This window comes from Ictalurus furcatus, chromosome 11, assembly GCF_023375685.1.
Source record: "Ictalurus furcatus strain D&B chromosome 11, Billie_1.0, whole genome shotgun sequence".
NCBI classification, from domain to species: domain Eukaryota; kingdom Metazoa; phylum Chordata; class Actinopteri; order Siluriformes; family Ictaluridae; genus Ictalurus; species Ictalurus furcatus.
Genome location: NC_071265.1, coordinates 12472501 through 12485000, shown reverse-complemented (window position 1 = coordinate 12485000; position 12500 = coordinate 12472501). Strand labels below are relative to the sequence as shown.

At 37.5% G+C, this 12500-nt stretch overlaps 1 protein-coding gene across 2 annotated transcripts in view; it reads left to right on the top strand.

Annotated features, from left to right (window-relative positions):
• Window positions 1–12500, top strand: part of tomm34 (translocase of outer mitochondrial membrane 34) — a 52291-nt gene that overhangs the window by 11146 nt on the left and 28645 nt on the right. For both annotated transcript variants that reach the window (XM_053636911.1, XM_053636910.1), the window contains exons 4-7: window positions 1506–1658; window positions 7904–8061; window positions 8192–8333; window positions 11384–11510. In XM_053636911.1, coding sequence (XP_053492886.1) covers window positions 1506–1658; window positions 7904–8061; window positions 8192–8333; window positions 11384–11510 — 580 coding nt within the window. The remainder of the gene's footprint in view (window positions 1–1505; window positions 1659–7903; window positions 8062–8191; window positions 8334–11383; window positions 11511–12500) is intronic.

Sequence of the window (12500 nt, the reverse complement as noted above, 5' to 3'; positions counted from 1 at the left end):
AGTTTCGGCTGACGAGCTGCCATCCATGATGAACTGTCTGCCAGACCTGCTGAGATCTGAGCGGAAACATGAATGTCTCAGGGAGGGAAGGAAAGGATGAGTTGATTGTCATCCACATAGCAGTGGTATGAAACCCATGTGAGGATATGACCTCACCAAGGGATTGAATATAGAGGGACAACAGAAGGGGAACAAGTCTTGTGGAACACCATTGGAGAGTCTACGTGGAGCAGATGTGGATACCCTCCATGTCACCTGCTATTACTGACCTTCCAGGTAGGAAGCAAACCTTTGCCATGCTGTGCCAGGAATTCCAAGATTCACGAGGATGGAAGATTCTTGTGGTTGACTGTCAAACACTGCTGAAAGGATGAGGAGGATGAGGACTGATGACAGTTTGGCAGATCTAGCAGCATGTACATTGGTGCTTGTAAGTTTGTGAATCCTTTAGAATTTTCTATATTTCTGAATAAATGACCTAAATCATTCAGATTTTCACACAAGTACTAAAAGTAGACAAAGAGAACCCAATTACACACATGAGATAAATATTACATATCTGTCTTGAATTTCCTCCATTTGTACACAGTCTGTCTGCCTGTGGATTGGTGGAGTCCAAACTCTTTAGATATGGTTTTGTAACCTTTTCCAGCCTGATGAGCATCAAGTGTCTTATTTTTTATTTTATTTTTTTTAATGTAATTTTTTTTGATGTCCTATGAAATCTCCTTTGTTCATCCCATGATCCACTTCCACAAACGTGTTGTGAAGATCAGATTCTGATGGATCCCTGTTCTTTAAATACAACAGGGTGCTCAGTTACATCTGATTCATCTCAATAATTCACACACTTTTGCCACTCACAGATGTAATATTGGATAATTTTTCCTTAATAACTATATGGCCAAGTATTATAATTTTGTCCCCTTTGTTTAATTGGACTCTCCTTATCTACTTTTAGGACTTGTGTGAAAATCTGCTGACATTCTGCATATTTATGCAGATATATAGAACATTCTAAAGGGTTCACAAACTTTCAAGCACCACTGTAGGTATAATAATGTTAATGCTTTTATAAACAACTGGTACTGCCTCTTTAATTTGTGTATTTGTCCATTTTGTTTAACCTATGTATTGTCTTTAAGAAAAGGAGTACAAAATTCAGTGCTACTCTGCTAATAAAAGAATAAGGTACTTGAATTTTAAATGAGGTAAAATTTTGTTAAATGGCTTTACTAGTTGTAATAATGCTACTTTTCAATATTGTGAATATTTATTATTATTTTTTAAATTGCATGAATGAGTTCCTATTAAAGTGGCAGTTGGCGTATATTTGGTTTATTGTTCCTTGTTGGCCTATTAAATGCATTTTACTATGTGTTACTGGCCTAGGTTCTGGTAGAATACTAGTATTCAGAATAACACCAGTATGTTATCACCTTATTGTACCAGCCCAAATTGAGACAGCTGAGCTGTCCACATTAATATACTTTTTGTTTTATCAGATCTTTGGAACTGGTTCCATTTGGGATTAAATCACTTTTACGCCGTGCTGCCGCTTATGAAGCTATGGAGAGATACAGACAAGCCTATGTAGACTATAAAACAGCCTTACAGATCGACTGCAACCTGCCTGCAGCTCATGATGGAACCAACAGGTAGGGGCTTGTTAATGGGCATAAGCTGACATAAGTAACTAGCATTTATTAATTGGAAAAGCACTTTCTTCTAAGCATTATTTGGTATCGGAAATGTGGTTGGTGAAGGGGTCTGAACAGTATCCAAATGTGGGGTTATTAAACACAATCACAGGAAGCAGTGTCTGTAAGTGTGAATCTATGAAGCAAATGTTCAGAGAAGCTTCCATGTGTGATTTCTGTTTGATGAGCACTAGGGATAAAACCGAATAGAATACTTTATTTGGATTCAGCAGATGTGTTCTAAATTGAATACAAATGTATACAGGGCATCTGATTCTGGGATCTTAAGTTCATTAACATGAAGCAAATAGGAGGTGTACTGTTCATTTTTTTCTGTTGTCAATAGTTTGCTCCAATAGACTAATCCAAACACCTTTCGTACCTCCATAAAACCATACTTCTACCATATGTCGGTACAAACTGGCCCGAAATTCACGAAAGAAACATGCTTTTATCATCACACCCATATGTGGGCTTTCCTCAAACTGTTGCCACAAAGTTGGAAGCATGCAACTGCATAGGATGTCTTTGTATGCTGTAGCATTACAATTTCTCTTCAGTGGAACTAAGGGGTCCAAACCTCTTCCTGCATGATAATTTGCACAAAGCTAGGTCCATGAAGACATGGTTTGACAAAGTTGAAATGGAAGAACTCAAGTGGCCTGTACAGAGCCAGTGTTACCCATTAATTACCTAGACTGTGGCTGCCTGTTAATATTAACTTATTGTTTACATGTTAGCACAGCAAGTTAAATTAATTACTAAATGGAAAAACATCAACTGTGTGAGCTTTTAAAATAATGTCCTATGATTATTAACACATATGGTAGGTGCTAGGGCTGCACGATTATGGCCAAAATGATAATCCCAATTATTTTTATCAATATTGAGATCTCGATTATTTATCACGATTATTAATTGATTTTTGTGACAACATATTTTATTGCACTTTCACATTTATTAAGCTTTCTCATGCCACAATATAATGAGAAAACTTGAGCTGGTCAATTATGACAGAATTTAGGAACATAGTGTGAGCCATGACAAATTAATTTACCTTCTGATAAACTACATTTTAATATTTTCAGTTAATTTTTTCTGACTGTATGCAAAAAAAAACAAAACAACCGTTAACCTGTTCCACCTTGTAAACAAATACAATATACATCAATGTTCAGTGTTTGAAGTCTGCTCCTCTAAAATATATTTAAATCTACACTATTAGACATTTTCCACTGTCATGGTTCTGGGCTGGAGTCAGTTCTCGAACCGCTCTGTGTATATTGTGTATATATCTGAATAATCTCATATAGGATGTGATTGGGTGAGTTCATTTACCCGTCAGATGCAAAGCGCTTTAGTTTAATGGTGTTCATTACTGATGCACCGATCAGGATTTTTATAGCCGATACCGATCCAGATACCTTTAAACCTTTAAACTTTAATCAGGAGGTCATAAACAGTTAAATGTAAGCTCTCTGCTCATGGTCAATGTCAATTGAATTAAAATAATAGCAATGAGAAATACTGTTGGTTAATTGATATATAAACAAGCATAACAGGGCTCCAGATGGCGACTAAAATGGTCGCCAATGCGACTAACTTTTTAATTTTGCGACCATGTTTTTTCTGCCAGTCGCCGGTGGTCACCGTTACCCACAAACAAAATTGAAAAACAAATGAAATAGAAATGACCATGTGTCTTGTTAGGCTACTGAACTCTCATCTCCTCTTGCGCCTGCATCTACCTGCCCTGTCACGTGCACTCCTGTATGGTTTCCAGTAAATAAACTCTGCGCTCTTGTCCTGCAGTGGTTGAAGCGTCGGCTGTGTAGATGAACAGAAACAGGTTTAACGTCACGTTTATCGGGTTTAAAAAGTTGGAGGTGTTTCATTTAGTTTGATGTGGTTTAGTTCGTTGGAATGTGAATTTATCCGTTATATGTAGGCTAGCTAACTGCGTAGTTAACTAACATTAGCCAGCTGACAAGAAAACGAAATACGCAAACGAAAAATATCAGACTTTTTCTCGTTCCCTGCCCGTCCAAACCCTGTCTCCTCTACATCAGATGCCGACGATTTTGAGACCAACTCGACCAGTGAAAGTTCTCAAGTGACATTTGAGTCATCCCAGCCCATTTCAATCGGAGTGCAATCTTTTACAGATGATGACCGCCAAGCACAGCAAGTCGAGCCGCCTTCTCCCGTCCCGACAAGACCCGTTTAAATCAGTTTGGCTACAAGTGTTCACCTGGTTACGTTATGACAATGGAAAAATGTACTGCACCTTTTGTGCTAAAGCTGGACAAGATATTGTCCCGACAAGACAGTTTAAACAGTTGATATTACTGTGAAAGAACTAGAGAGAAGATTCGGAAACATGCTGGTGAATGTTACAGAGAAAGGACGTACAAAGGGATCAGAGGTCATCAGGTCATTTTCAGTGTTCTGTCATGATACATGGCCAGGTGATGTTACCTATGACGAGGAGCAGGTTGACACATTAGTGAATTGGTACAGAGAGCTCTTGACAAACAGTCAATGTGGTGTTATAGCTGTGCAAAGGGAATGGAGAATGCTGAAAACATTAGTGAAAGGTCAGTTCATGGATAAGACATGCACCGAGTTATGGAAAGTGAAAAAGGAGCCATTCTGCACAGATTTTAAGAACATTCTTCACTTAGTTGAAATTATGCGGGTTCTTCCCATATCTGCAGCTCGGTGCAAAAGAGGATTCTCAGCACAGAAAAGAATAGAGTCAAAAGTGTGCAGTTCCTTACGTGTTAAAACACTGGAAGACTTAGTGAGGATCAGTACAGAGGGCCCCTCACTTGACCAGTTTGACTCAGAGCCCAGTGTGAAGCGCTATTGTCTGCAAGCAAAAGAAGGCGCAGACCTAACTACACTGGTTGGCCAAGTGAACTTGACATGGTGGTGGTGGGAGATACGGACTCTGAGCCTGAATAAGCAGGAAACAACTGATTGTACATAGTTGAATAAAAAAGTGAAAAAAAGAAACAAATGACTGGACATTTCAGTATTTACGGTAATATGATTCAATATGATATACTCAAAATTGCATGTATGTAAACTATGGGAGGCAGAGTAAACAAAGGCAGACAGTACAGAAGGGAAAGAAAAGGCAGTGTGAGGTAGCCGTTTAACAATATCATCATATGTCATATGACCTCACTATATTTTGGCTCCTGAAAATTTGATTTGGTGCCTAAATATTTTTGGTTTTGGAGCTCCTAGATATTTTTTTTTTGCCTGGAGCCCTGCATAAAATATTTGTTTAAATATCTTAAACAATAAAGAGTCCTAATTAAAAGTAGACTAACACAAACATGCTCCATATTAGGAAAAAGGCTAAAAGCTTAATGTCAGATTGATATTAAATGCAACCCATAGTAATTAAACATTATTTAATTTATCATTTTATTTATATTTTATGAAGTTATTATAATATCTATTTTTTTGATATTAAATGATTTTATTTAAAACAAAGCACATTTTCTGTCTTTACATTTTAGTAGTTTTATTTTTGTTTATCAGTTTTAGATGGGTTTCCCTAGTACAGTGTTGACATGTCTGCTGATAATATTGTGTTTTGGGGTGATTAAAACAAAACATGGAAACTGGAGTTGACTTTTCTAGTGATATCTGGCAACCGTGAGTTTAAATGAAGTGAATTAGAGTTAGTGAAGGAAAGCGGCAGTGTACTGTATGTTTACAGACCGAACAGTAGCTACTCTTGATTATGATTGGTGAGGAATTGTTTAATAAAGAAGTTTGAATTAAACCCACCTTGTAGCGTTAGCGTTATTATTAATTTACTCTGCCCGATGCCGCTGTGTCTACACGAGCAGGTCGCAGGTGCAGGTCATTTTGCGGGATCAATAAAAGATGGCGGTTGTGAGATCGGGAAGTTGAAGCAGATGATGTACAGAGTTACTCTTGTCATCATGATGGCTTCTCTGCAGTATTTACACACTTGTTCGGTTGACTGAGGAGATGAAAAGCAGTGTGAAAGTAACTGTTACGCAGTGTAGATGCATTTTGGACTTCCTGTAGTTTTTATTCCGATTGAATTATACAACTCCGAACAGGTCACTGGCACCGGTGCGAATAAATATTTATTCACAGTCGCAGAAAATACTTTTCAGTGAAATGGTCGCACTGTAGAGCCCTGAGTATATCTGTAAAGATTTTTCCCCATTCGGCGTGATGACATTTAATGTCCCCGACAACCTCTGTAGTGCCATTTAGCATCATGTTAATGTCATGATTTCCCCACACGCAAAGCACTGGAGCTCGAAGCGAAGCTGGCAGCTCGAGGGCTAAAATGCTTTGTTTTGGGGTTTTGGGACTACAAAATGACGTCATCCCTACACCGCTCTATGGTTGTGTATCTGTAAGTTTAGGAAGTGCTTGATTTGATCTGCAGTGGCGTTTTCTATTAGTGGAGGACGAACTTTAAACGTTAACATCGCAGGCGATCATGTTCATTTAATCGTGGGCCGTCAAAATCGTAATCGCAATCGATATTCAATTAATTGTGCAGCCCTAGTAGGTGCGCAACAGTGCAGCCAGACTGCTACTCTCTATACCTTTAACTTACACACACAGTCAGATCGGTGTCAGTAGCCATGTTTCCATCCACGTATTTTATGAGAATGGATGGAAACACCAGATGTGAATAAAATCACCAAAATGCGCATAAAAAACTTTGTGCGGCATTTTCAGTCGGGTTTTTTTTTATTTGATGATAAGACATGCGCCTAAACTGCCATGGAAACACATTTACTGAATAAATTCCTCTATGTGCATCTAAAGTCATGTGACTTTCTCAGCAAATCATGTGACTGGAGAATTGGCTGATGTGAGTTGGATATTCAGCACATGTGGCCAACTTATACAGCAATTGATAATGCGTAATGCATTTTTCTGTCGGAACTGGGGCGGTGGGTCGGCATAACTAGACTAACCAGCAAGCCGATCTCGTTTACATAGTATCTCAAATGTTGTTTTTGTCATTCTGAACTGCCAAATTCTGTCATTGAAATTATTTGGTATAATTACCTCCCAGAACTGTGTCTCATGATTCTGTTCCCAAATATTAGGCATCCGCCTCTCATCGCAAGATAACATGAGGTTTGTGACACTGTTTCCTCTGCACGCTCTGAAGCACAAGTAATTAATTATATTGGGGGGAAAAAAGAGCCACAGTGGCTTCCCTTGTTGCAACAACTTCCATTTGTGTTGATGCATTGATATTGATTTTGTGCTCTTTAGCACACGGCATGGAAACAGTGCTCATGTTTTTTTAGGGATTAAAATTGTAAAAGGGACATATCCCTTGCTCTGCACTGAGGCGCTTTTTTTTTTTTTTGCAAACTGGATATCCATGCTCAAGGACCATCCCCCTTTCATTTTTGGGATATCCAAAGTAATCCCATGCTTCTGATTTGAATTTCTTTTTCGGCGGGGGATGGAGATTGGTGATATCAGCCTCGCTTCTGTCTGATATTTTCTCTGCTGAATATGTGTGTGCGGAGCAAGTTGACGAATCTGACGAGCAGTCTAAGAGTAACAGAGATGTGCATGCGCAGGTGGTGGTGTTACTAACAAAAAGTAGCTAACTCTATTGAAGCTACTTAAATGGGCATTTTTAGTATGTCATGATTGCGAATCAGTTTATGAATAACTGTATAATTTTGCATAAAGAAATTAAACAATTTAAAAATAATTCAGAACAATTAGAAATGTATAATGTGCACATTAGGCTACTTATCAATTTAAAATGAAAATCGTGTTCACAATAAGTTAAGATAGGAACTTTTTCTCTTGCTTCTCCCTTAAATGAGATGTTGAGAAATATAATCAGTTGTATTCAGAACATAAAATAAATCCCTTGGCATGCACTGATAAACTTATGGAATTATTTGATTTGAAAGTAAATGTAAACATTATGTTGCCTGTTAACAACAAATCACCAGTAATATTCTCTGTATCAGATAGTAAATTCCAAAGGCCATTAGAGTACACAGTAATTACACTGAAGCAGCACTGGGGAAACTCAACTGCATAGCTGTGCAAAACTCTTTAAATTGTTCAAATGATACAGATATTATAAGCTACCACGGAGCAGAAACCAATGAAACATGCTTTCTCAAATAAAATACATTTTTATTTATCTTCAGAATGACAAAGGCACTGACTGAGTTGGATGGACCAGATGGATGGCGAGAAAAGCTTCCTCCTATCCCAACTGTTCCCATGTCAGTAAAAGAGAAATTTTTGCGAACTACAAAGTCAACTGTGAATGCACAACCGATCAACCTAAATGGAAATAAACAAAGTAAAAAAATCTTTTCTGACTTTCCGTGGCAATATGTCATATGACATTGTCTCATGCACTTTCTGTTTTCAATATGGAGGTTTAATTTAGGTTACCTAATATGATCTTTCTGAACTCAATTGACTTCCAGTGAGTGGTGATGTGAAAAAGGCCAAACTGCTAAAGGAGGAGGGGAATGCATTTGTGAAGAAAGGACAGCATAAGAAAGCAGTGGATAAATACACACAGTCTCTCAGCCAGGACCCCACTGAAGTCACAACCTACACAAACAGGTAAACATTATGAACTCTGTTCCACCATCGGTCTGATTTCTGAAGTTTTGAGTATTCAGGATTTAAGACTAAAACACGCCTAACAAAAAAGGATTGAAAGTAATCTGAATATCAGAAGAAAACAAGCTTATCTCAGAGTTGAGTGTAGGGGCTTTCCCTTCTGCATATTTCTTGAGCTGACATGCAGCTAGCCTGCTACTTCTAGCTACTTAAAGTATAATGTAGAAAACAATTCTATAACACATTGTTGTTTCTGGCTGGGTTTTTGTGTGTTCTGCATGAATTTTGTTCTCCAGGTTTGAAAAAAGGGTTTGGCACAAACCCAGAACGCAGAATAAGACGCAGATCGCTCATATTACTTAGTTTCACTCGATATAATAGTTATACAAAATGCAAAAAAGAACACCTCCATTGGGTAATGATACAAACTTCACAACAAGGATAAATCAGCTGACGATCATCCATTATTCACTAGCTTCTCATCAACTTGGTGAACAACATACTGTCTTATCTGTTCAGCAAGAAAAAAAGCTAAAACTCCATCAGTTCTGAATCCCTTTTCCTCTTATATTGTAGCTCTCTCTCTCCCTCTCCCTCTCCCTCTCTCTCTCTCTCTCTCTCTCTCTCAATTGGCTGCGCCAGTCAACCTGTAAGTGATACTGTTCAACCCTTTAGTTGGCACATGATGACATTTGATGAATGAAACCTGGAATAATTGTAAAAAGAAATTATTCCACATCAGTGAAGCAATGAGAAACCTTCACCCCTATCCAACATCACTCATAATTACTTTCACTGATTTCAAAATCAATTTGAATACTAGATCAGAGTTTCCGCTAGCGGTTTACCGGTTTTTGACCATTAAAAATTCCCAATGTCCAATAAAATAAAACATTTTCAGACAATGTCTGGTAAAAATATTAACACAAAGCAGACATCCGTTAAATTTTGCTGCCACAAAGGTTTAACATTTCTGACATCTTGCGATGTCATCTGTGATTACAGCGTGTTGTATCCTGAGTGGGCCACATTGGCAAAAGTAGTTTGCATCATTCCTACCTCTAAGAGGAATGATGCAAGCTAATGAGGCTTCTCACTGCAGAATTGCATTAAAAGAGCCTTGCGTAGCTGCCTTCAGGAGGAGGTCATCAGGTTGATGCACATCTTAAGCTGCAGAGAAACACTGGACACTTTCAATTTAATTTTGGCAGTAGAGCGTTTCTGTGCCATGAAAATTGCAGAAAATAGTCATTAAAAAAAAAAGAAGAGAAACAAAGTAGCATAGGAAATAAGATTTTTTGTTATTTGAATATTTCTTTGTAAATGAAAATATATGTGGCAAACTTTGGCAAAGAACAGTTTAATGTTTTGCTGTGCCCTGTTTTTGTTTTGAATTTTAGTTTTAATAGTTCAAAACATTACAGTGAGAGAAATGAGTTAGCTGGATTTTTTTTTTTTTTTTCCCCCATTTTGTCTGGTAAATGTGATCATTCCTGGACACGTTGGATGGCACCAAAATGTCTTAGCGGAAACACTGTATTAGATGATACCTATGCATTTTCTTACATGGCATGTTGAAGTCAAAAGACTTCAACACGCCATTATTGATGCCTATCTCTTATTTGTAGAGAACATATTAATAGGACAGTCTATATTAAATGTCAAACTCTGAAATTTGTTAAATGATTCAGAAAATTTTATTAAATTTTATTTCTATAGCACTGTTCCACATTTTCATGTCTGTCTGTTTTGGAAATCAGGATGTAGATTGTGTTGATTATAGTCATTATTGTATGCCAGACAGTACTAAGTACTAAGTACTAAGGATGTTTATTATTAGCATCAGGGTCTTTTATAATTAGAGCAAAAGTTTTACTTAACTAACAAACTAGTTGATGCTTTTATTACCCCTACAGGGGTGAACAAATCAATAGTCCAGTCACCCAGAACAAAGAGATTGCATCAGGCTATTCATTTAATTTTTTATTCCTAGTTGACCAGTGGGCAAATAAGTTCAGTTGGCTGCTGATAGTGGTTACAAAAAACCCCCAAAACAGCTACGTACCTCAATGCTGTACATGTAGTACATATTTCTGAATCCATGTGCATCCTGCACAAAAACTTCTGCTAAGGCATAGTCTGACTGCTGTTACAGCAAATTTTACTTTTCATGCACTGATGACAATCTTTTCAGAATAAGGAAAACACAGACATGTGGAATCCAACCAAAATAAAGTGCAAAATTGTCACAACCATAGAACAGCATGCAGTCATTTTGTGGTTAGCAAATAATCTTTGAAAGATTTGAATTTTTATTTTTTTAAATGAACATTTATGAGGTGAAAAATGACAGGTCATAACAGAAATGTCAGTGTCTTTTAAATATATTTTTGATGTAGCACATAATTTTTACACTATTAATAAAAAGTCAGCAAGTCAGTCATCCTCCCAGTTCAACATCACATTGATTAGAACATACTACTTATGATTCACCATGTCTGCTTTGATCATAAGATTCATGTTCAGGCATTTTTGCTAAATAGCATGGGCACAGAGTTGTAGTAAAGTGGGATGTTTTGATGTCTCACAAAATCACTCTGGCAGTATTTATGTGAAGACTCTCGTGCTTCAGTGGATAATCTTACATCAGTTTGTAGGAGTCCATCCGTCCGCCCTTCTGATCAATCGAACATCCTTTCAACATAGTACTGTTGACTTTTCTTATTTTCACTGTATACAGTGATTATTTGTAATCTCACTATTCAGCATCACCCAGAAGAAGACGAGATCTGTATCTAAAATTAGAATTCTGTAAAGCTGCTTTTTGTTTGTCTATTGTTAAAATCATATACAAATAAAACTGAATTTGTGTAATCAAATTTATTCACTTTAGTTGGTTGCAATTTCAAGAAATTTTGTCAAAGACCAGTCAAACATGCTTCCCAAGGTGCTATCTATAAACCAAGTTTCAAAATGGGTTTTTACCTTTGTAAGACCCTAACTGTCATGTTCAAGATTCACTTTACAGTGTTTTGTCTGTGTGCACTTAGGGCTCTGTGCTATCTGTCACTACAAATGTATACGGAAGCAGTGAAAGACTGTGAAGAGGCTCTTCACCTGGACCCATTCAACATTAAGGCCCTGTACAGACGTGCACAGGCACACAAGGAGCTTAAGGTATGTAAGAGAAAGCTATATATATTATGGTTGATGTGAACATTACCCCAAGCTGGTGGCCCATATGGGCACGATTTTACGCATTGCAATGCTGCCATACAATTGGTTAATTTTAGATAAGTGCATGAATGAGAATGTACCTACCGAGTAGGGTTACAATAAAAGTTACAATAACATGCTAAAAATGCTTGCATATAACTGCCATGTTTGCTCCTCCTCCTCCAAGTTTTGTCCAATCTTCAACATATTTGGCTCACATCATCTTCAGACTAGTCTAAACAAAAAAGGAATATTGATACTGTATACAAAATCATTCTCCTGTAATACAAAAAAAAAAGGGACATGAGGGTATATCTCAGCAATGCACCTACATATAATGAAACTTGATTTGCATCTTCAGGGGCAAAAAAAATTTTTTTTTGCTACTCCTCCTACAAATTATGTCAAATCAACACCAAATTTGGCATAAATCATCTTCAGACCAACCTGGACCAAAGATATCAAAAGAATGTTGATATTCCAAATGATTTGTCTGTTATGTGCCAACAAATGTGATTTGCAAAGCCAAATTTCTCACATCATCTGGAGACCTGTCTAAACAACTGTGTCCTGCCATTGTGGCTGTTCAATGTGAACAGACAACACATGACTGACAGGTTTTAATATCAAGTAGCATTTTTATTGGGCAATTTAAAAAAACAAAACCAAAAAAATAAAAAAACACACGCAACATAAGGCACATATAAGCTATTTGCACAAAGTGGGGGGGGGGGAGGCCCAGATTGATGAGAAAAGGCATGTATACCTAAAGATGTTTTTAAATAGCAAGAAGAAGAAACAAATTCAGGTCAGAGCAGTAGCATTCATGACCACAGGTCCAAGTAGCAATAAACACCACCACAGGTCACAGCAGCAGGCAATGCCACCTGCTGCCCATTTGTCCATCTATACCTTTCCACCTACAGTCAGAGAATTCCAGCACTGTCCATG